At 37.5% G+C, this 25618-nt stretch overlaps 1 protein-coding gene across 1 annotated transcript in view; it reads left to right on the top strand.

Moving 5' to 3' along the window:
• Nucleotides 1–25618, top strand: part of MALRD1 (MAM and LDL receptor class A domain containing 1) — a 222189-nt gene that overhangs the window by 15938 nt on the left and 180633 nt on the right. Inside the window, exons 6-10 of the mRNA XM_061997419.1 lie at nt 1775–1918; nt 5603–5760; nt 15310–15402; nt 16343–16478; nt 24098–24244. Of these exons, the coding sequence (XP_061853403.1) occupies nt 1775–1918; nt 5603–5760; nt 15310–15402; nt 16343–16478; nt 24098–24244 (678 nt within the window). The remainder of the gene's footprint in view (nt 1–1774; nt 1919–5602; nt 5761–15309; nt 15403–16342; nt 16479–24097; nt 24245–25618) is intronic.

Raw genomic sequence — 25618 nt, 5'->3', positions numbered from 1 at the left:
TTTTAAATGAAGATCATTTTAATTGCATTAAATTTGTAGTTAAATTTTGCATTTTTAATGTACTATTCATGATTGGCAACATGTAAATGCACACAGGGAATGACCTTATACATTTGTATTCATTAGTGTGACTGTACCTTTAGAGTCAGGAGTAAAATAGCTTAAAAATTTATGCCTTCAAGAGTTTCTTGATACAAATTGTGATGGTAAAATAGAAATGTAATGTCATTATTTATTTTTATTTCCTATCTCTCCCTCACTTGTCTCACAAATTGGCCCCCTTCAGACTCTTATCCAGTTCTTGTTCAGTAAACTCTGCTTTAAAAAAGAACAATCCAAACCCTATTTTCAGTATAGCAATTTAAGACTCTCTACAGTTTGTAGTTTTCTTAACAGCTGCCAAATGATTTCTTATCAGTCAAAAACACTGCACCTCTTTGTTATACAATTGCATATGGACTGTAAAAAAAAATTGTAGCTGTTAAAGAGAAGATGTTAAAGCAATGCTCTAAGAGGTAATACACAAACTGCTGTAATGATACCTTCAGTAGACCTTCTGTTCAAAGGTTTCATATTCTTATCCAAGTGGCTGATTGCCCTGCAGAGTGCTCTCCCAACTCCTGAAAAATTACATACATGAAGATTATTAAGATTGTAATTCTGATCTTTCCATAGGAGTGAAAGTAAAGAGCCCCAACAGATGGAAATGGAATACTTTCAGGGTATTCCTCCTGAGTCTCAAATTAATTAAGAGTATCTGAATTCCTTAGTTATAACTAATCATGCAAAGATGTAGTGAATATCATAAATGCAGAACAAGATGCAGAGTCTTTCAAATGAACTGCTATAGGGATGTGAGTCAGAAAATTCAAAATATTAATATTACTATTGCCTGACAAGTTTCAGAATTAAGAGCTAGAAAATGAGATTTTTGTCAAAACAACCTCAGAAATATTCAAAACTAAATTTAAAAAATGCAAAATGAATCAAAATGGTTTGTTTCAATAATTAAAAAGTGTTGAAATAAAACCTTGATTCCTTTTGAGTGTACTTGCAACTTTTTTCCAGATGTTGAAATTAGACAAAATCCATCATTTCCTAGACCAATCTAGGATTTTGCATTTTACATCAGAAATAACTTTTCCACAAGCTCTTCTCACTTAAACTAAACAAAAAGGGCAAATATTTATGCAACACTGGTACAAGGAAGATTTCTGACATCAGTTGGACATGACATTTCATTGAGTAATGTGAAGAACTCAGTAACTCTGAGATGCAGTACAGTAATGTCTATGTATACTGACATAAAACTCTTTCCTTTGTACAATTCAGAGTCTTCATGTTTTCTCTGAGATACTGACTGCTACTTAAACATATCTTGAGCAAACATTGACTTTCCCTTGAAATAATATTAAGAAATGGAACGTCCAACGTCATAGTGCAATCCTGCTTAAACTCTTCACTTTCTTTCTGTAGCTGTTATTAATTGCACAAAATTTTGCAGCTGCAATTGGCACCTCAAGCTTCATAGAATCATTAAAACACTATATCAGGTTGCTTGAGCATTCCATTGCTCTGAAACATCCACCTTTAGGGAATGTTTTTAAAGATGGCAGCCTGAAATACTACACTGTTCTCAGTGATGCACAACACTTTCGAAGTAACCAGAGGCAGAAGTGTTGTCAAGCAGTTTAATAAACATCTCTTTCTAAAGGGAAATAGTCTCATAAATAATGACTTCTTAAAAAGTGACTATTTTTCTTTTGTCTTTCAGAACAAGAGACTTCCAGTTTTGAGCTTGGCATATGTGAATGGCATTCAGATCAACCAGCTGAGCCTGTTATATGGACACAACAGCAAGCCGGGCACAAGATTGTCTCCTGTTCCTTCCTGAAAGATTGGAGTAACAATACTGAAGGTGGGAAAATTGGGTTAATGAACAATTACTAACTGTCATGAAGAAAAGAATATGGTGCTTTTTAGGAGAAGGTGATGTCTCAAAGTAGAAACTGCACAAAACCATGAAAAATAATTTTATGGATTTCACACTTGCGTTAGCTTTTGACAATTGAGTAAGGTTATTGGGATTGTATGTACTGGGTAAAACATGAAAGATTTTAATGTAAGGATTCCCATATAAATCAATAATTCAGTTATTCTCCAGTTAGTTCTTTGTATGAGATCTATGCAACAATTTGGTGAATTAAATCAAATACGTCTAAGCACAAACCCCTTCTGTGTATACCTTCTGTTTTGTTTTGGCTTTGACATTGAGTTGTTTTACTTGTAAAATACTACTATCTTTGAGCACAAAGTCAGGAATTTCACTTTAAATAATTACAGGAGTTGTAGAGAAATATTTATTATATAAAATAGTTTATGATTCTCAAAAACAATGAAATCGATCTGTTTGTAATTTTCAGAACTAGGGAGCAGCACTTGTGTTCCAAGTCAGTGTTGTAGAGCTTGTCTAAGAGTTTATGGGTTTTTGAAAGCTTAATGGATATAAATGTCAGAGTGTTAAAATGTGAAATGGAATCGCCTTGCCAGCTAAGTGTTTGTCTTGTCTGCTGAGACTGCCTTCCAAGAGGTTAAGTAGCACTAGTCGTAATAGTGTAATTTGTGATACAGCTGATAGCGTGGAGATTACTGCTCGAACTTTGAGCCCACAGAAATTGATGGCTGCAGTGGCAATGCTTAGACATTGCTTTTATTTCAGAAAGATTTTAAAAATAAATTTTAGCATGCATTTCAACACACTGGTAACTGTAAGGCAAATTATAATGGAATAGCAAGCAAAAGTGATCAAGTGCATACGGGCTGTTAAGACAAATATTTGCATGTTAAAATGTATGTACAACACAGAATATCCAGACTAGCAAAGCAGGGGTTTTTTTCTCATCTTTAAAATAAACAAACAAAGAAAAGAAGGCTTACTGCTTTTCAATTTCCACTAGGATATCTAACAGAAATGACACTTGTAATATGATTTTATTTTAAGCACCTCCCATGTTGCATCCATGCCGTACCTTAATGTGACACCTCAAGGGCTATAATAGGTACAAATTTCCCTTTTATGGCAATATTGTGTTAACAGAAAATATACTGAAATTCTATAATTGGCTTTTACAGGACCAGGTCATAAGTGATATGTGTTGAAATAAACTAGTTCCACTTAAACATAACAAAAAACTATTTCACTGTTTCAGTGAGGGAGCCCTGGCACAGGCTGCCCAGAGGGGTTGTGGAGGCTCCTTCCTTGGAGGTCTTCAAGACCCACCTGGACATGTTCCTGTGTGACCTGATCTAGGTGAACAATCTGCAGAGAGATTGGACTGGATGATCTCTAGAGGTCCCTTCCAATCCCTACCATTCTATGAATCTATGATTTTGAAATGTCTCTTGTATAGGTGCTTGGGCATTATTGTATAAATATGCACAGGTAGTTGAGTGGGCTGAATATATAAGACAACTGCTTTGGGACATATCCTGTGTGCTCCTATGTCACAAAAGAAAAAAAGAAGTAAGAAAAAATGTGCCAAAAACCACATTGAATTTAATTTGTCATTAACATTGGAAAGCATTGAAAAATCTGAACTAGAATAACTCACCTCTCAGTATGTGATTCTGTGATTCTATTCATCCAAATTTGTTGAGGCATAGATAAAGAGGTTGAATAATATCTCAGGGTTTTAAAACTAAATAAACTGCATGCAAACTGCAAAAATGCCATGCTGCAGGGCTCAAACTTGCAATGCAAATAGAGCTTGACTAAGCTTTAGTTTCTGATTTCAATCAAAGCCTTGACTACTATAAATAGAAGAGAGATAAGAAACTGAATTATAAAGCAGAAGTCTAGACAATTATATTTATAAAGAAAAGATTGCACGTAGGCTTTGAATAATCCTTCCTTCCTGGTATTCTTATGTTTAATAAAACACTTTCTGTCCTTAGTGGAATTTTTTCCTTTGTTCTTTTATTGCTTTTTTTTCTCCAGTATTGTACTGCAGGCACTTTCTCTATAACTTTTCATCTAAATTTCTCCAGTGTCAAAAGTTCCTATAGAGGTTTTATATTCTCCTGCAATACTGTTCAGAAAATACTTCTTTATTATTGTTGTCTTTATTGATAATTTCCAGCATACTATGTAGTTTCCATAGTTCATTCCTCTTACGTGGAGTTAATCTAGTTTATTACATCTGAGGTAACACTTCTTTAATAAGAAACTGATGAAACCAATTCTTTGCATAATAAAAATAGATATTATACTATACAAAAAGAAATCAAAGGAAGTGCCATTGCTTTTAAAGCAAATATTTCAGATAACTGATGATAAAAATCCCTCAAGTTTAAACATGGAAAGGCAGCCAAATAATTAGATTATGTGATTCTATTCCATTACTTTTCCCTTATTTATTTCTTTTTCAATATTTCATCCATGACTTAAGGGTTCATGAAAATTCCCTTTCAAAATGTAGAAACAGTGGTAGTTCAGATCTCACCCCTTTGCTCATCAGAATGGAAGACTGTCAAGCATTGGTTCATACTGAACCTCTAGGGAAGAAAACTGGCCAGAAAAGAAATCCTGTTCTGTAGCTCAGTTTTAACTGAAGACTCAGTTGTTATTCTAATACTAGTAGCAAGGATTCAAAGTCATGTAGTTTGTGAAATGAAAAACCCCCGTGGATTAATGTGATCTCTTATAAAAACAAACGTCTTCTCCCTTCAGCTTGAAGTAAACTGTATAACATCTGCATTTGAGACAAGTTGTGTTTAGAGACGTGAACACAGAAAGAGAAGACTTAAGACCTTTAATCAGTCCTTGTTTACTATTTTAATAGCTGCTTCAGAAGGCAGCACAATATTCAGTGACTCAGGAGGGGGGAAAAAAACCCTGTTAAAAAGTATTTAGCCTTTTTTATTCATGACAAATAAAAGACCGTGTTGAGGGGATGGAGTACCTCTTTAGATCTCTGTAGGAATGCTTTTACAAGGGGCAGTAGGTCAAGAAGAGAACAAATTGCTTTTCTGCTTCAAATGGAAAGACAATATGCTTTCCACATTTTGTTGCAGAAATTCTGGCTGAGAAGTACAGATCTTGATTACATGGTGGAGATGTCACTGCCTCCTATAGCAATAAGGCAGAATACTGCCTTCCACCATTGCCTTTTTTGTTCTGTCCAAATTTTTTAAGATTCTACAGAGGTATTACTGTAAAGAGCATGTGGAAACCACAGTTGAAATGGGAAGAAAGACTGTTTTCCAAATGTATTTGTAATTAGGCATTGAATGGTTGTAAATGCAAGGAGACTGAGATGATTTTGGGACTGCTTACAGTTTTTAACATGCAAAGAAATAACTTAAAGATACTATGAACTGATGTAATTATTGGTTGCTTGGGCTGTGAGTCAACTGAAGATAGGTATCTATCTTAATAGGAAACAGATGATATCCAAGACACATTGAAAATGTGAGATCAGGTTCCATTGTTGCTGAGATTGGGTCCACGGTTTTCTTATATGAAAGCAGTTGTTATTTTTCATAGACTGAGGAAAAAAATGTCTGTCTTGTGAAAAACTGCTTTTTAACATTTATTTTTCAGGCCATTTTGAGTGGTTAGAAGCTGATGACAATGCTTTCCATAAAAGCACTTATCTCAACAGCTCCGTGTGTCACTGCTCCAGCAAGAGTTGCCGCTTTCAGTTTCATTACTCCACAGCAGATCGCAATGTTCTCAAGGCCGTATTGTTTACTAACCAGGTAAGGAGAAACATGCATTCATGTTCAAAGGGTAAAAGGATGTCAGCCTATCTGTTACCAGCCAAAATGCCAAGAAATACAACTGCCTGCCTCCTATGTTTGTGAGAAAGAGGAACTTGGTATTGTTCCACTAATCTAAGCAATTGTGAAACCTGTATTTTTGCCACCTCAACTAGAAACTAATTTGATATGTGAATATTCTGTAATAAGACTTCAAGGACAAGCTCTAGCTATTGCAGAATTAAATAAACTGGGGATTTCAGGGGGAAAATCTCTGGTAATAGCTTTTCTAACCTTCTTCCTGTTCTGAAAATAGGAAAATAAGTGCCTTTCTCTATGGAGACCCATTAAAAAAGGAAAGTTGTTGGCTCAGAGTGGAAAGCTGGAAAGTTCTTGTTTAGGCACCTGATTTACGTTGAGCATGTTTTAGAGAAGTGATTTTCCTATTCTTCTACCTATTAGTAGATAAAATAGCCAGGTAAAACAAACACAAATACCAGTTGATATTACATCAGCAATGATAACAATTTCCATCTTTCTTGCCTCCTTTGCCTTGTGGAGGCTTTCTGCTATGAGAGCGCTCCCTTTTGAAAATCTTGTTTAATAACTTAATATTGATGCTATTGAACTGCAACTCAATGAAAATCAGAGCAGTTCAGCTGGTCTCATTAGGTTAATGGCTCTTATATCTTGATGTTGGAGCTGATTTATTACCACCCAATGGTAAGAGTATTTAAAAAGACTCTTATTTCGTTCACAAACGTAACATACAAAAGAGCCCTAAAGTGTAACACTACCAAGAGGCCTCAGTGTGGGAACAGATAAAGGAAATACCTTATTTCTTTCCCACTGTGTCTTCAAGTATTCATGAAAACAACTCCAAGCTCTTGCTTGTTTTTCATTTACAAAAGGCAACAGTTATGTTTTTCTGTTACCCATTACTATATCAGGGACTTGTGATATAACCAGTGCTCTAGTCAGAATGCATGGAGATTTCTGCCAAAGTACTTGCCAATAAATTCCCAGGTATGATGCCTATGGTAACCTTGAGACAGAATAGGAGTATTGATTTTAGTGGTTCACCTAATTAGCATCAATGGACTCGATTTAGGAGTTTTCATTCCCTGAAAACAGAGCAAATTATGTGGCATTCAAGGTCTCTTGGAACTGGGACCCTAAACTGAGTTAATTGATAAACCATTCTTTGCATATGCATTAGAAAAAGCTATTGGGTAGTTGTTCCATCAGTTCAGTCAACTGTTTCCATAAAACAGTCCTTTCCTGTTTTAGTTACTGAATTTCTCCTTTAGATAGACGTGCATTTAGTACTTATATACTTATTTAAAGCTGATATGAGTTATTCACACTGCAAAATTTGCCAGAAAAAGCCTTCAGCAACATAAGTTTTTAATGGTAGCTTCAAAACCAAAACCCTGCACACTCATAGCCAAGATTTCTTAAACTGAAATGAAGTAGTTTTTACACATTCTGTTTCTGAATCATTAAGTTGTTTATGAAAAACAAGTGAATCTTCAGAACCAACCAAATACTGAGAAAGAGAAGTGAGACCAAGTGCTAGTTCTGACCTTGGAAGACAACAAGGCTGCTTTCCTGGAGGCTGTCATTTAAAATAACCTCTCATTTGTACAGTCTGGTACCATGCAGTTTCTCTGCATCCCTTTTTACTATTTTTATTGGTCAGAACCTCTTATCTCTGAATAACTCTTGTTATGTCCTGACACTGAGAGGCTTGACATAGAGACTGGATTACATCTAATGTGCGGTTTTAGTACTGCTCTTAGAGGACAAGCACCATATATTTTGCAAATGTATACCTAGTTTTTCTTCATTTCATCTGAGAGGCCAAAGATGAGTGAATATGTTTTCTAATATAGATGTTATGACATCAGTTGGAAGATAGGGAATTTAAATTGTTCTTGAGTATGAAGAAGGGTAGAGAAAATGGACTGTTTTTGTCAAGGGTAACCTGTTGTTGATATATATTTGATTTGCAGTCCATGAAAATCTGCAGCTGCTTCTGTTTTATTGCTGGTTTAGCAAAGCTGCTCTTCATTCAATACTGCAATGGCAAAAGCAATTTGATTTTTATTTCCTAACTCTGATTCATATCTCTGTAAAATTTGTATAATTAGTTTGAAAAGTGTTTTTGTAGACTGAGATGATTTTAAATTCTAATGATATCATTCAGAGTGTTTGTAATTCCTCCCAATTTAGTGTTATCCACATTTCTTGATTTTTACTTCTTCTTTCACTATCCAAACAGGCAGCACTATAATTATGTCAGACCCTGGAACAGGCTTATGCAAAGCCATATTATAATTTTCTTTAAGTTTGATAGAAAGCTACTGACAACTCCTGTTTTCAATAAGATCATAGTCCTATTTGTACACCCATTTTACATTAATTCTATCTGCATAAAATCCTGTTAATTTGCTTAAAGAATTTCCTATGAGACTACGTTAAAAGCCTTAATAAAGTAAAGTAATTTTTACTTTCTCAAATCTGTCTACGACGAAAAAAAATTACACTATCTGAATGCTAATTGTTCCTCACTGGAAGCAGCTAATGTAGGTTTGTCACTTTCTAATTCTTTAGCTGCATACAATATTATTATTAGCTATTTGTTTCAGTGTCTTGTGAGCTGTCAGCTTTCAGGTGATTTGCTGTAATTGCATAGTCCGTATTTTTCCCTTAACTGCAACATAGATTTTCTTTTCTCCCTGTTGCCCACACATTCTTCTCAGGTTTTCAGTTAGTGGTTGGTAATAAGATATTCCTTCCATTATATAACCTTTACTTAAAACTTCCTGATTCCCTTTCAGTTTTGGTTCTTCTGACTTAGCTATATCTATAATAGCGTTTGTCTAATTCGGTCCATGTTTGCATTAGGATTTGGCAATATTGTCTCATTAACATAAAATATTAACAGTGTTTAACTGTCTGATAATTCTGACTTCAGCCTGTCTTTTGGCATTCATTACTTAATCATTCCTCTCATTAAGTAAGAGGTTTCTATTTCTTCCTTTTCTCTTCTTAGCCTTTACTTCTTGTGTGGCTTACAAAGCAGATCGAAAGCAAACAGTAAAAGATAATTTCAACAAATGTTTATATGTCTGTAACCTAATGCACTGACGTTTCTGTAAGTGTTCAGTAACACTTGCAAAAAACATGCAAGTGTATTCCTCTGCAGAAGATAAATTGATTCATTAATTATTGTGAGTGAATTGAATCCAAATTACTCTCTGAAATAAGAGAGTCAGGACAAAATGACGAGTGCAGTTGCACAGCAGTGAATCCATCTACAGAGAAATGTAAAGCATAAAAAAGGGTTGTATTTTATAAATGGAGCTGATAAGAAAAAGTCATGATTGTCTCTTTCATGCTTCAAAACTGAGTACCATTACACCAACATTGCAAGAAAAAGAAATAAATCTTGTCCATTTTAACTTCATAAAAAAATTGTTCACAGATAGTAATCTGTCACGATAAGAGGAACAAAGTGGAGGTATTTTGAGCAACTGCTGTCCTGTATCACCAAAATAAATCTCGAGGGAAAGTACTGGAAAAGCAATGCATGCATGCAACATTTTAGAGATGCAAGGAGTATGCTAGAGGGGTTAACTCTTTTGTACCAAAGAGGTGGAAGAATCTGACATGCAGGATGAATACCACAAGGTAAAACATTGTGAGGAAGGGAAATAATATTACTGCCTTATTAGAGCTCAGAGGGTTGTCATGGTTTGACATGACAGCCTTTTCTGGTAAGGGGGAAGGGGCTGCAAAGATGGCTCCTGTAAGAAGTTGCTCACAACTCTCCCCAGCTCTGAGCCAGACCCACTTCTGGGGCTGAGCCAATTAGACGCCTCCACGATCACTTTTTAAGAAGAAGCCGGAAGGGGAGGTGTCTTCCTCCATCTTCTTTCTTTCTTCTGCCCCTTCTTCTCTTCTTCTGGCTGGTGGTGGTGCAAGGAGTAGGAACGGTGAGAGAAACAACCATGCGGACTCCAAGGTCAGTGATGAAAGGGAGGAGATGTACTGTAGCAGAGACTCCCCTGCATTCTATGGAGAGAACTGGTGAAGCTGAGATTTATTTTCATTTCTTTAAAGACCCCGCATCAGCGGTACAGACTCATTCTGATAATGAGCCCGCATCAGGGGCAGAAACTCATTTTGCTAAAGCTGACCCCGGACCAGGGGCAGCGATTCACTTCATTAAAGGCCCCGAGCCAGGGACAGTGATTTTGGCCGGAGGAGGCCTTGTCCCGAAGGAGGGGCCCTTTATCACTATGGCCGGAGCAGGCCCTGTCCCGAGGAAGGGACCCAATATCCACAGCTGCAACTGTGGGGAGGAACCCACGACAAAGCAGCTCATTAAACTTAGGCCCAGAAGAGGCCTTGTCCCGAGAGAGGGACCTTGCAACCGCGGTGAAGAATCCACGTCAGAGATATTCACCAAGGACTGTGTCCCGTGTGAGGGAACCTGTATCGGCAGAAGCCGCAGCTGCTGGGAACAACCCACACCAGAGAAGTTTGTTAAGGACTGTGTTCCGGGGGAGGAACCCCGTGTTGGAGCAGGGGAAGAATGCCAGGAGTCATCCTCATCTGAGAAGACAGAAGCGGCAAAGCCCATCTGTGAGAGACTGACCACATCCCCCACTCCCTACCCCCCTGAGCTGTTGCGGGGGGAGGAGGTAGAGATATCGGGAGCAGTGAGCTGGGCCCGGGAAGAAAGGAGGGATGGGGGAGGGAGATCTTAAAGTGCTGGTTGTAATTTTCTCATCATCCTACTCCCTTTTTGCTTTTATTCTGTTCTGTTTCTTGTAGAATAAACTTTCCTACTTTCCTCTCTAAGTCGAGTACTGGAGTCTGTTTTGCCCAGAACCATAATTGGCAGTGAGCCCTCCCTGCCCTTGTCTCAATCCACAACAATCTTGCTTATCTTTTTACTCCCATTTCACTGGGTCCTCCGCCATCTTAACGAGGGTGGGGGTGAATGGGGGCATCGAGCGAGAAACTGTCGTGGTGCTGTTGTGCTAGCTGGGCCAAACCACGACATTATTGGCGCCCAACGTGGGGCCCCGAGTCTGTGGGACTTGGAGCATTACAGATTAAATTTGAGACAAGGATACTAATTGGGAGTGGTAACGGGCAAAACATGAACTGTACTGCTGACTATTGAGGTTTTAAGTGGTTCTACCTTTGGTGAAGGGACGAGGGGTGGATTTTTAACACCTCCTTAAAAAGCAATTCGTGAAGGCGAGGGGTGGAATGTCATGGTTTGACATGACAGCCTTTTCTGGTAAGGGGGAAGGGGCTGCAAAGATGGCTCCTGTAAGAAGTTGCTCACAACTCTCCCCAGCTCTGAGCCAGACCCACTTCTGGGGCTGAGCCAATTAGACGCCTCCACGATCACTTTTTAAGAAGAAGCCGGAAGGGGAGGTGTCTTCCTCCATCTTCTTTCTTTCTTCTGCCCCTTCTTCTCTTCTTCTGGCTGGTGGTGGTGCAAGGAGTAGGAACGGTGAGAGAAACAACCATGCGGACTCCAAGGTCAGTGATGAAAGGGAGGAGATGTACTGTAGCAGAGACTCCCCTGCATTCTATGGAGAGAACTGGTGAAGCTGAGATTTATTTTCATTTCTTTAAAGACCCCGCATCAGCGGTACAGACTCATTCTGATAATGAGCCCGCATCAGGGGCAGAAACTCATTTTGCTAAAGCTGACCCCGGACCAGGGGCAGCGATTCACTTCATTAAAGGCCCCGAGCCAGGGACAGTGATTTTGGCCGGAGGAGGCCTTGTCCCGAAGGAGGGGCCCTTTATCACTATGGCCGGAGCAGGCCCTGTCCCGAGGAAGGGACCCAATATCCACAGCTGCAACTGTGGGGAGGAACCCACGACAAAGCAGCTCATTAAACTTAGGCCCAGAAGAGGCCTTGTCCCGAGAGAGGGACCTTGCAACCGCGGTGAAGAATCCACGTCAGAGATATTCACCAAGGACTGTGTCCCGTGTGAGGGAACCTGTATCGGCAGAAGCCGCAGCTGCTGGGAACAACCCACACCAGAGAAGTTTGTTAAGGACTGTGTTCCGGGGGAGGAACCCCGTGTTGGAGCAGGGGAAGAATGCCAGGAGTCATCCTCATCTGAGAAGACAGAAGCGGCAAAGCCCATCTGTGAGAGACTGACCACATCCCCCACTCCCTACCCCCCTGAGCTGTTGCGGGGGGAGGAGGTAGAGATATCGGGAGCAGTGAGCTGGGCCCGGGAAGAAGGGAGGGATGGGGGAGGGAGATCTTAAAGTGCTGGTTGTAATTTTCTCATCATCCTACTCCCTTTTTGCTTTTATTCTGTTCTGTTTCTTGTAGAATAAACTTTCCTACTTTCCTCTCTAAGTCGAGTACTGGAGTCTGTTTTGCCCAGAACCATAATTGGCAGTGAGCCCTCCCTGCCCTTGTCTCAATCCACAACAATCTTGCTTATCTTTTTACTCCCATTTCACTGGGTCCTCCGCCATCTTAACGAGGGTGGGGGTGAATGGGGGCATCGAGCGAGAAACTGTCGTGGTGCTGTTGTGCTAGCTGGGCCAAACCACGACAAGGGTAATATCTGTTGCATGGATAATGGCCAGTTTAAAAACTTGGTATATTTGAGGTCATTTATGGCTTTCTCAGTAAAAAAACAGCCAAAAGTCTGGATGCTGGCACATGGACAGAAAATTCATTTACTACTACAAGCTGTTTTTACTAAAATACATCTGGGAGAAAGACAGTCTTGGGGATGGATATCTAAGCTGTTAGCTGAATGTGAACAAAATTATAGTTTCCAGATGCATCCAATCAAATAAACAGCAAATGTAGAGTGTTCCCACAAGGTATAAAAATGTGCTTGGAGGGTTTGTATATGTACATGTGGGGGAATATATTGTAGATTTCTAAAAGCAGGTACTTAACCACAGGCTATGGTTTTAACCTGCCATGAGATGTGGTTCCTAGTATGTCACCCTTTTTCTATTTGTTGTGCTTTTGGCCCAGCTGAGAACAAAAAGCCATGAACAGCCCCTTGCTCGTTCCCCAGCCCTTCCTGGGGGAATGTGGAAGAGTGAAGTACCAAGAGTCTCTGAAACTCCCTAAAGACAGGGAAGGGCTCACTTACCAGTCATAGTACCAGGCAAAATAAATAAGACTACTCAACTTGAGGAAGAAAATGAAACTTAATTTCATGTGTCACCAGCTAAAACCAAACCAAATAGATAATATACCCAACTGAAAGCAATATGATGGTGAAGGGTACTACCAGCCCTTTGAGATCCCCTTCTCCTACCCTTCCATAGGCTCAGATACCTGATCCTGATCTCTTTACCTCCTCCTTCCCTGAGTAGTGCGGAGGGGCAGGGAATGGGGAGTGCAGTCAGTCCTTTCCAAGTGACTCCTGCTGCTTGTCTTGCCTCAGCAAGGGAACTCCTCACCATTCCCCTGCTGTAGCGCAGGGTCCCTCACACACTGGGCAGCCCTGTATAGGCTGCTTTGGCATGCACCCCTCCCAAAAGCTGCAGCTTCTGTTCACCTCCTCTGACACAGGGTCTGCAACTCCCTCTGGCCCAGGGTCCTCTTGGCACAGGGTCCTGCCATTGCCCTCCGTGGGTTGCAGGGGGACAGCCTGTGTTGGCACTGCAGGCTGCACAGTAATCTCTAGTCCAGCACTGCTCCTCCCTTCCTTCCTTCCTTGCTGGCTGAGGGGTCCATGTGGTCACCTTCATCTTATCTCACCCTTCCACCTTCTCTTACACACTATAATTTTCTCTTCCTAAATAATGATGTCAGAGACACCAGAGTGGTCTGATCAAGCTGCAGGTGGGTCCAGCTGAGAGTCAGGGGACATTTCAGGAACTTCTTACAGGGACATCACTGCAGCCTTCTCCATCTTTTACCAAGCATAAGCGGCTCCATACAAAACCCATCACACTGTGAGGCTCTTGAAGGTTAATAGTATCAATGGATTTTCTTTGGAGGCAGAATTACTTCTTAAAGCAAATTTTACACAGGCAGAAGTATCTTCAGCACTGAAAGGCTTTTGATGAATATCTAGTGTGTGAATGAGTTGACAAATACTTATATCCATAGTGATATGGAAACTCATAGCTGACTTTTATTTCTGAAATCAAGTATGTAATGTGCTTTATGGAAACTGGATCTCTGAAAATTGAGTATAGAGAAAATAGAGTGTTGTACTTTTCCAAACCTGAAATTCAGACACATACTCAATAGAGATTTAGTTTTCCAGCTTTGTTACTGTATCAAAATAGTTGAAGTATTGGTAGGAAAACAGCATAAGTAATTGGCTGTTCATCACAAATCATACCAGTGTTCTCCTGGCTCAGGTCTCTTGGTCCGTTGAGCAGTAGACAGCATCTTCCTCTTTTCCTCTCTTTTTTATACTGCAAGACAGGGAAAAAATTGTCCTTGTCTATAGTACTGATAACATTTCACACACCTATCATACCCTCTTTTATTCATCTTCTGCAAGGTAAATTGCTTTTAACCTTTCCATTTCTCCTTATACAAGAGACTTTTCATTTATCTTATCCTGCATCACATCTTTATTCTGAACTGCTTCTAATTCTGCAATATCCTTTGTGAAAAGGTATGACAGTACTTTGCATAGTGTCCTAAAAAGGGTCTCACTGTTGATATTTCTAATGGTAACTTTGTTTGTATATATAACCTATATTACTTTTTCCTCCATTTTTTTCTCTTTCTGGTTTTGTGCTATTTTAGAGCTGATTCTTGACAAGAACTTATTTAGATAAATGAAATTCACAGTACTACATTTCTTTATACTGGCCTTAGCATATTCCACTTAGGATTATGATCAGAATCACAATGAGCATGAGCTAGTTTTGTCAGATTACTGTAGTCAAATGGGCTTGGAGTTCTGGCAGAAAAGGAATTTTACCATATTTGTCACTCTTGCTGTTACTCTTAGGAGTCAGACTGAACATGAGAATTGAGGTGACTCAGAACACAACTAGGACCTATTAGGTATTGCTCTACCTGCTTGCTTTACAGATTAAGAAAAAAAGTTTTAGCAATATTGATTGGGTAATTTTAACAGACCTAAAATTCAGTTCTAAGAAAACTAAATCTAATTATAACACAATATAATCAGTTATTTTTGGAAAAGAAACTGATGTAGAGAGTATTATGGGAACATATAGATAAATTAAGCCATAACATGGCTTAATTTACATATTAATTCACTTTAATTCTTCTAAGATGATTCCTGATAATTGCATTATTAGCCTGTTTAATCACAGTAGACACGTTTTGTTCCCACCCCCTTCCACAGAGCTCAGTACTAAGACTGAAGCTCTGTTTTATGAATTTATGAAGCTCTGTTTCCTCACATTGCACAACTGTGTATATAGTGGTCATAGGGCTAAGAAAGGAAAAGACTGAGGACCAAAAAAATGACCTTGATAATTTATAAAGGAACAAAAGAGAACTTTATGACATTGCATTCTACATTTTACAGGAAGAACTTTTCTTGTGGGAAAGTAACACGATGACAAAGGAGGAATGGGTCAAAATGGATGTACAGCTACCATCAGGGCTAGAAAACTTAAAGGTATGAATGAAAAAGATGTGTTCAATCTTTGAAGATGCTTTCCTTATTGTTAATAAAACTTATTTTAAATGTTATATATCCTGAAGCTCTTACTGTTCTTCATCGTTCCAATGTAAGTAAAGCTCTGGTTGTAGCTCAATAAAACATCTAACCTACACAGAAATCACATGTGGAAGCTGTTGGTCTTCAATAATATGCTAGAAAATTAATAACAAATCTCACGATATTTTAGCTAGTCATGTGAGTTCATCTCAGGTGTTGCCAATTCATTTAAATACAAATCGTATTGAGAAAATGTGAATGATGTTTGTGGGATTTAAATGAAACAAGGTAAACCAAAGTGTAAATAAAGCATTAACGTGGTCCCTAGCAAGGTTTTGACCCAAGCAAATTGGGCATCTCCTAGACAGGGCTTGGAACAGTTCAAGGTTTATCAGCAGGTAAGGACCAATGCCACTTCATAGATGGAATGTAGCCATTTTATCTTAAGTGATGAAACAGGTATCAATTGTCAAGCTATGCTGTGACAGTTGTTACCCCAGAACAGTCTCTAGTCTGTTTTATTCACCTGTGAGTGTAACTGAAATTTCTTTCTCTCAGGCATTTGCTAAATGAGGATCTGAAGCCACTTCAGAGCAAAAGATGAGGTCTTTAAGATATCACACTTCAGTGGCTATGAAATTAGGGATTTTTCTATAAAATAGGCTTTTACTTAACTTCATTCTTGGAATTCATCCAATCATTTTAGCTGAAAAACTACAGAAATTTCAACCTGAGCTAGTAGTACAAAGTTTCAGCTTCTGATTTGAAATTTGTCATGGTTTTGTAATAGAAACTCTGCAGTGCTTTTACACACACAATACTCCTGGTTTCTGTAAATAAAAATCAGTTTCTCTCCAATGTGTGTTAATGCAAGTATTTTTACTGTAACAATCCACAGCTTATGTTTAAAGGAACCCTCCAGAGCAGGGCAGGTTTTGTCTGTCTCAATAGCATCCAGCTCTTGGACACTACACCAGCCTGTGATTCACACCCAGATTGTTCTGACAGCAGTGACAAGGATCCAGCAGCCTGCAGTAAGTGACTTGCATTGCTTTAGAAGGACATTTTGCTGAAGAGTATTGTGGAATCTAAATAGGACTATCCAACAAATGCCTAGAAAACTTAGCTTCTTTTCCCTAGACTGTTTAATGATGTACAGGTTAGTGGCAACGTTCATCTCATTTTCTGTCATGGACTTTTCTTCTTCCCATTGCTTTATATATCTCTCCCTGGCCTCAACAATATGTTTGGGATCCAGATAGTGGTTTTTTTGTCTTTGTTACTTCTATTTATGTAATGTTTTACATACTTTTTAAAAAATGTATTCTCTGTATGCAGTGCCTATAACTCTACTTCCATAATTTAAGAGAGACTGAAATCTGCCTTGGTACGTGTTGTTTGAACACTTTTCTAATTTAACCTGTCTGTAAGTTATTGTCAGACAATGACATGCTATTTGCATGATGATACAAACAACCATACAAATCATCTACACTTGAGAAACTACATCTTATCCATGATATTTTCAATTGAAAGTAGTTTTACTTGGAAGATGCAGTTTCTACCCTACAATCAAGAAAAGAATTAAAATTACTGGAGGATGTCTATAATAATTCTGAAACTTTTTACATCTCCATATGAAAGAAGCTCTAGAGTGGTGCTAACATTTAAATGTGTTTTGCAGATGAAAACTGTGCACAAATTACAGATATTGGTGATAATATATGTTGCTGCTGGGAGGTGCAAATTAAAATTTTGTGTATCACTAAAGACAGCAGAATGAAGAATACTGATGATGTTTTATTTGTTTACTTACTGGGAAGACTTTAGGAACCATTTGTGAGAACAAACTTTGTTTTAAACTTATATAACCATACAGAAGCTGTCTCTGAAACAATATGTGTAATGTTGGAATAACTTTTTAAATAGGAAGGTTTATGCTGTTTTGTCTCTGAGTGGAATCTAAGCCAACATTTAAGTGGATAGAGGCTCCCTCTCTCAGATCTTCTTGTCTCTTTTACAACAGTTGACCTTGTGCTGCCGGCTCTGTGTGTTTGCTGGTAGGACTGCTGAGAGTCCTTTCGTGCTCTTTAGGTGGAGGAATGGAATGAAAGCGAATAGTACTTTATAAATTGGACTTTATTTCTCAGTGATTTAGTGTTCCCACTTCAGCAACAGTATAGGAGAACTGTGGTGGTGAATAATGACTATAAATATAGTAGAATAATTTTAAGGTTTTAAAAGGAAGGTGAAAAGTAATTGTCCCAGTTGAAGGGAAGCTGTTAATAGTACTACACAAAGTGGAAAAAAAAAGGTTAAACACTTACAGTTAATTATATTTTGCATGTAATACATTGCACTTTCTTATTTTATTTTTTACCCTATGCCTCAGACACTGAACAGTGTCACTGGGTAACCAAAAGATTAACAGATAACCTCAGTATAGCCAGTGTTTTAAAGTAAGATCACAGTGGGACTCGATCTTGAGGATATTGCTTCCTTCATGTTCATCTAGATGGGTAAGAAAAAACATGGAGAGTGGGCAGAAGAAAGAAAAGTCAGAGTGACCTGGAGATCTGAACACTGTCCTTTGTGGTACCTTCAGAATTATGGTGCTGAGGCAAGCACTGACAGAAGGCCCATCCAGTGCAAAACCCCCTTCAGTAGCTTTGCCAGGTGCTTCACTGCCTGCTGATTCCTCTGTAGGTTGGTTTACTGTGTATCACTGATTCTCCACTAACTCCTAGTGTATTTCAATTTAAAGAAAATGTCACACTCAGTTGAACTTGAGACACAGGCTTTGTCTGCTTTGCTCTGTGTTGAGGCACTTGCAGGTTGAAAATGTATCCTTTTGTTGGAGCAAAGCACAAAAGTATAGTCAGACTCTCAAAAGAGGATGGAAAACCCTGCTTTTCTAAAATATAAATAACACATATCAGTTACATGATGCTCTGACCATTGTCTGAGAAGAAAGAAAAAGAAAATGAGTCATCTTTAAAGTAACAGTTACTATTTTCTAAGTTAGTCCATTTTAATGGCTAATATTGTCTTAGAGACTTTGCACACTTTTTTCAGGAAAGAGAACCCTAAAGGTGGAATTGAGGTCTTCAGCTGTTTTGTTGGCTTAGAAAATCCATCCTTCTGACAGTTTCTGCTGTCTAGAACAAAACAGACATAAAGGAAAAATCATCCCTTATTTCTGTTCTCTGTTCCTTTCCTCTCATTATGTTTGGAACATGACCTTGAAGTTGTCCTTCATGATATTCAGAGTTCACTACATTTATTCACATTAATTTTAATTTAAAATTCCTATCTGCTAAAATAATGCATCTTTTAGCCTCTGTTTTTAGCTATTTTAGCATCTATTCTTGGGCACATCCTTGGTAGTTTCTTTTGATGAAGTACTCTCGTGTACTAAAAGAGTTGACAGATCTCCATACTGAATGAAAATCAAGGCAGACGGCTGTTACTTAACAGTGTCAAGGATTTCCCTCTTTGAATATTTTCCTTGTTTCATTACAATGGGGAATGAAAAATAATGTTTCTCTTTGCTTATGGTAATTTGGCATGAATACAGTTTTACAATGAATACATGAATTACATGAATACAGAATTATAATAAGGCAGTTTATTACAAGGATATATATACGTTTTACAATGCATATTAAACTTTTTTAATCTCTGCCCATTTATATAAATATGTATTTAAGTACATAAGACTTAAATGTCTTGACAAATTAGGAACTAATCTTGGAACACTTATGCATGGGACTAACCATCTTCATTTGAGTAGTTTTGTTGAAATCAATGAATCTAATGAAGTGACAAATTATGAAGCTTTTGGTTTTAGTATTAAATTCTACATTTTCATTATGTCTTGACAACACTTAGTAGTGATGACTTCTAAATGTCTTATTTCACAGTGACTCATAATACATTATTAAAACCTAGTTAATGCATTCAAAACAGAGAAAGTGAGATACAATACTTAGAGCATTTGAAGAAATAAAACAAGCTTTTCATGCTGATCCCTTCTTTGTATGTTCTACCAAATATAAAGAAGTTTAACACCAAAGGCCATGCCAAATAACAAATATTTGAAGCATTATACATACTATTGTTATATATTATATGTATGTAACATGCACATATAAAACCACCACAAATTAATCAGTAGCTAGTAATTCTAACAACTTCACAAGAAGTCTAGGAAACACTTGCTGTTTTCAAGTGATATAACACATTGATACAGTAGCATTTCTGGAAATCACCTATTTATCTGCAGTTGTGATGGTTGTGGGTTGAGATTTCCTACAGATGTTTCAAATCACTTTCCAATTAGCCTAATTAGAAACTTCCTTAAAACACCTGTCTTTAACTCGTCTTGTTTTAATTTTGCACCTCTAGCTTAAATATTCTCAGCCTTTCATAGGATTTTTACAATTTATGAATAGGAAATACATAGAATAAAGGAAACTGGCATAATTTTTAAGCTGTGTACCTTTCACTGCATTTCATTCCAGTATTGGAATTTACAATTGCAAATCATTGAAACTTTCTTCAGTAGATAAATACGTATGTAAATCCTTTTATTATCATTCAGCTTCAAAATGGAAAGAGCATTTTTTTTTAGTCTGAAACATTTGTTTTACTACCCATTTATGGATTTCCTATGACATATTCATTGTCTGGAATTGTCAGTATTTGTACATCAAGGAGGAAAAAATCTACACTCATATTATTTTCACATACTTCATTGCTTATGAATATTGAATTGCATTGCCTTTATATTACACCAGAGCAGTTAAAGCATACTCTCTGCAGACCTGAGATTGACATGAGATTCTGTTAACACAACCAGTCTCTTAACCTGAAGCAAGGGTAGTTTAGTTTCAGAACGAGATGAAGGATCTCACCTAAGTGGTTATGAATGATCTTTCTAATTATTTATGACTTATGGAAGTTCAGGTTGGATGACCTATACCCATCTGTGATTTTTCTGAGTGAGTTCTTTAACAAATCTAGATAAATAAAACTAATCACAAACTAGTAGCAAATGTGCACAAATAGTCAGTAGGAAAGTGTGCATGCATAACACTTCCCTTTCCAAAATTGACATTAAATATTAGCCAGAAATGACAAAACAAAATGATCACATAAAAATGTTTTGGTCTCTGATTATACAAAGTTTATACTCCAAATTCCATAGGAGCTTGGATGGTGTCACACTGTGTGAGAGTAGCAGTCCTTCTCATTCATTATTATTAATCAGGGAAACATCAGCCTAAAGGAGAAACAAGTTGTGTCCCCAGCTGTGTTCATTTGATTTTGCTGCCAGAGTAGGATTTAAAAGTTTCATCGCGCTAACAATGTTGATTGTCTGGTAACCCAGTCTAGCTAACATGACTACTTTGTTTTTCCCTCAGGAGGATCAAGAGGATCTGGGTTAGACAGAGTAAGTTAGTCAAAGAAAAAACATTTTCATTTAAGCTGCCAGTACTCTTGGAATATGTGCTTTATTCCCTATTTCTTTAAAAAGAAAAATAACAGAAAAATGGTTCCTATTAAGAGAAAATTCTTTCCATTGTGTTTCCTGGCTTTAGAAAGTTCCCCTCATTGCTTGAATTTCAAGGAGATGTGTTTGGGGAATATATTTTCTACTGGTCACATCCTGGGGTATTTTTTTTTTTTCAGAATTGGTGTAATAGAATCATAGAATGGTAGAATTGGAAGGGACCTTTAGAGATCATCTAGTCCAACCCCTCTGCATATAACTTACCTCTTGATTAGTTGAGACACCCTGACATACCCACATGAAGAACAAAAAGATTATTTTTCAGGTTTGACTTGTTATTCAATTGAATGTTGGTTGTTTTTTCTTTTCTAGTTTCCTTTCTGTTTGACTGAATTATAAATAGATGAATGTAGAAAAGTTAGAATTGACTTGGTTTGCTTTCAGAACATGGAAAGTGCTTCTGCAGTTTGAATCCAGTGAAAACTTCCCAGTAAATAAAGAAACATAACCTCTGATGGTAAGAGGTTGTATGCATATATAAAATATACCAGAGGTTATATGTATATAAAATATACAACAACTATGCTTTATATCTGTTTAATTTAGCATGACTCCTCAAAAAATACAGTTTATGCAGTCAATTTCTAACCGTGGGTAATGAAACATTCGCTGTGGTCACTTGAAGGTTCAAATAAAAATGTAGAAAAAGGCAGTGTGTAATAAAAAAGATACAGCTTTGATGGGAAAGAAACATTTTTCCAGTTTACTAATGTTCTAGCAACAAAAAGATATAGCAAGAAACCATCCTACTTGGATTTGGGTTTCAGTCAAAGCAAGGGATCTTTTTATTCAAGCTTGATTTAAACATTTAGAAGCAAGCCTTATGTTTTTAGAATTAAGTAGGGAAAAAATTCAAATCAAACTATTATATCAATTTGATTTCATTCACTTTCACGTTTTAGCTGCTGCTAATGTATTAATACTTTTAAAAATAAAGTATCCTTTCCAGAAACTACATACAGTGGAACACTTGGGCTAGATAAGAGACTCTATCTCAGTGTCTCTGCATGACTAGATGCTTGTATAGTGCTTGTCATTTTAAATGATAATGCAAGGGGAAAAAAAGTAACATCTAAAAGATGGTCAACAGCATCACATTTAGTGAAATGAAGCTTCATTTTTTCATTCCTCTGTTTGGAAAAAACACAAAACCACAAACCCAAACACACATCATTCCTATGTTTAAAATTCTGTTCAGAAAAATAACCTGAAAGATGATATCTATACATTTCCTTCTAAGTCCATAGTGTTAGAAGGAATTGTACTACTGACTGTCAGTGTAAGGAATGATGGTTTGGCCACACTTTTCCTATTGACCATCAAGGACAATTAAGGTCTCCATCTGGTGACAGTCTTGCTGCTTCACTGATTCTTTTAGTATACAATATCCAAATGTTGTTTCAACAGCTTTTCACTAAGAGCCATTGAAAAACCCTGAGCCTGGTATTGAGTCCTGTTAAATGGCAACAGATCTGGTGTCATCAGCACATGAAAGATGTTGTACTTCATATTGAGATAACTCTTCTTGTGCTCATAAATACCTCTAGTTAAAGTAAAATACCTTTTTTTTAAAAAAATCATGTGCTAAACACCTTATTGAACTGTAAAACATTATTTATTGTTACTGTCTTGATTTATCTTCCATATTTAAGCCTTTATTTTAACTTTAGTCTGGCATTTCCTTCCAGTAACAGGTTTTTCGTTGCTTAGTAAACAACATTGTAAATTCTCTGTGTCTATGTGGTCATTTATTGATGTCTTTTTGGATATTACTATGCAGCCACTGCAGTCAGCTTCTTACACAGAAGACTTTTTGCAGGATTTAGGGAGACCAGAGGAAGGAGCTGTTTAAGCAAAGAATATTTGCTTTTTTTTTGTGTGTATTACATTTGTTCTCTTAAGACTGCTTAGCTAAGCAGAGCATAATGTTTAGACATGGTATTAATTACCATACAGCAAAACAGCTTAGTCTTAAATACCAATTTGCATATTCTGTTCTATAATGTATTAGCAATTGAAGTCTAATTAACAAGATACCTGTCAAAAGCATGAGAATTCTGTAATTAAATAAGTTAACCAATTTTTGTGTTAAGCTTATATACAGCACTAACCAGAAAAGCATAATCCATTGAATTTTAATGTATATAGTGAATCCAGATAAGAGATACTGATATTTGTGATTTATTTTGTACCTTCAGATTTAACCTCTCAAATAAGCTTTTTGTACTCATAAGATCTTGACTATGGAGCTTTACAGCCACGGTGCTTCAACAAAGATGCATTTCATTTTGGTTTTGTCCAGTCTGAAAGTTGGAGTGATGTGTATAATCCTGTCTGAGGCTGATAGGATCGAATGCATGGTCGTGAATTCTGGAAAGTGCCACGTGCAGTTCAAAACTAGTGTTTACAACTGTGATAAGTGACCCAAAGAGTTAAACTTAGCACTTTGTGAAACTGTTCTGGATTAGGAAAGAAAACTCTACAATTATACAATTTTGTTATGAAAATAATTAATTGAGCTCTAAGAAATGAAAGTGTGCAAGATTGTTGCACAGTTTGAGTTGATCTACTCCATATCTACTGAAGAAATGGTCTTTTACTTTGCAGTAAAGATGTATGGGAGACCTAAATAATTCATACTTTTAAATCCCATTTTCAAAACTAAATTAAGTGGAAGATTTATTCATCTTTACTTTTGGTTTATTTAAAGCACTAAATACATTTGATATTTCCCCACACATTCATAATAAACTTTCCAGTAGAATTAAACTTTAAAAATATTACTTTCATCATGTATCTGCTGCTAGATGTACAGGTCTCATCTTCATATGACATAGTTTGTTCTTGTATAAGTAGTTTCCCTCATGCTTCTGAGTTTGATTAAGAAGGGAAAGGCCTGCTTGACCTGTTAACTGTATTCTAAAGCTTTTTTGTCTATCTGAATAATCTGGACTTCAATGAAACATACCAGCACTTCTTTAAGACTCTTTGTGCATCCAAACACAAAATAGTCATAGTTGTGGTGTTAAACTATTGCATCAAATAATTATATCTTCTTGTTGTTTTTCTTTACAACAGCAAATTACACTGTATGTGATTTTGAGACTGATCTTTGTGGATGGGAGCCACTAAGCACACATGATACTGACTGGAACGTAATGAAAGAACAGAATTCTCTTGACAGGAGACTCCCTGACAGAGATCATACAACTGATATGGGACGTGGTGAGATTTCTTCTATTATTAGTATTTACCTCTTTCTGTGATGAGTATTTCTATTTGTAAATGGTAACAGACTGATAATTATCTTATTGCCAGACCTCCACACTTCTCTCCCATATTCATGCTAAAGGAATGTGAAATATTAAGAATTCCACCCCAAGAATTCAAATATAGATGAATTCCAGGATTAAAATTTGCCTGAGCAAACCCTAGTGGGGTGCAAGTATGTGTGTGTGCTATGCAGTAACTAACTGCACAGCACGTTCCTTATTTACTGTTTGTGGCTAAGTGATGAAGCACATCAAAGTTGCTATTGACTTTCTCAGCAGCTGTCTGATGTTTTATCGTCTCTTTAGACTGTCAATGGATCCACACTACTACACTGTCTCCAAGCATTACTGTGTCACATCTTCCAGACTCTCACAGCTCTAGAGAGGGGCAATGTTATGCCTGTGTCTTTCTCATAAGGGTTATTCTTGGTGCTGGTAAGATCTGAGGGGTAATGTGGTCATAATGAAAGCTGCTGGTAGAAACATCTGCTCTACAGCCTGAGCAGCATGTTAAATTGGCCCATATGGAGCTATGTGCTGCCACACTTAAGCTGCTTCAATACCTGAATTACAAGTTAGGTTCATATCTTTATATTTTACTGCAGGTTGAAGACTGAAGCTTTAGGTTGCCATGCAGCACTTCTCAAGCCCAGTAATGATGGCGAAATGAAGTTAGTGAGAAGGTCTTTCTGAGGTGGTTTTGTAGCCATCCATCACTGCCTGCTACAGCCACATCCCAGCTTTAGAATTAGGCTTCCAGAATTTAAGCAAGTTTTTTGCCAATTTAAATCAACATCCTTGCAATAGTTGCTTGGGATACTGCAGAGTGTTCATCTCCCTTCTCTCCTGGGGAGGGCAGCAGCAAATTTTGATATACAAAATCTTAACAAGGCTACTGTAGAGCCTCAGCTGCAAGTTAAAAGAGGATTCTTTGAAGTAGCCTTGCATTCCAATGAGGGAAGCTTCCCTCACGCCACAGAGAGCAGCACGCCTGTTTGTACAAGGAGCTGTAACGATCACCTCTTTGTGCCAGCCTTGCTAAAGCAATGTGATTATTCACATGGGGCTGGACCTAACCCTCTGCTTCATTATGTATCCATGGGAAATAAATGACTAAGGATTATGACTGTAACAGCACAATAGCTGATTTTCCAAGATGTAAGGCAACATGTGTAATATCAATGCACAAACAAGACTGAGCCTTTAGTGTTGTGTTGCATAGACTCATGAAATAGTCTCAGCATTCAGCAAAGGCAGCGCTGACAGCATTCAAACTGTGCTGCTTTAGGGCCCCTTGAAGATGTTTATCCTTCCCTACCTTTGTCTG

Source organism: Colius striatus, chromosome 5, assembly GCF_028858725.1.
Source record: "Colius striatus isolate bColStr4 chromosome 5, bColStr4.1.hap1, whole genome shotgun sequence".
Taxonomy (NCBI): Eukaryota; Metazoa; Chordata; class Aves; order Coliiformes; family Coliidae; genus Colius; species Colius striatus.
The sequence above is the reverse complement of the archived record's forward strand: the minus strand, read 5'-3'. Positions and strand labels throughout refer to the sequence as shown.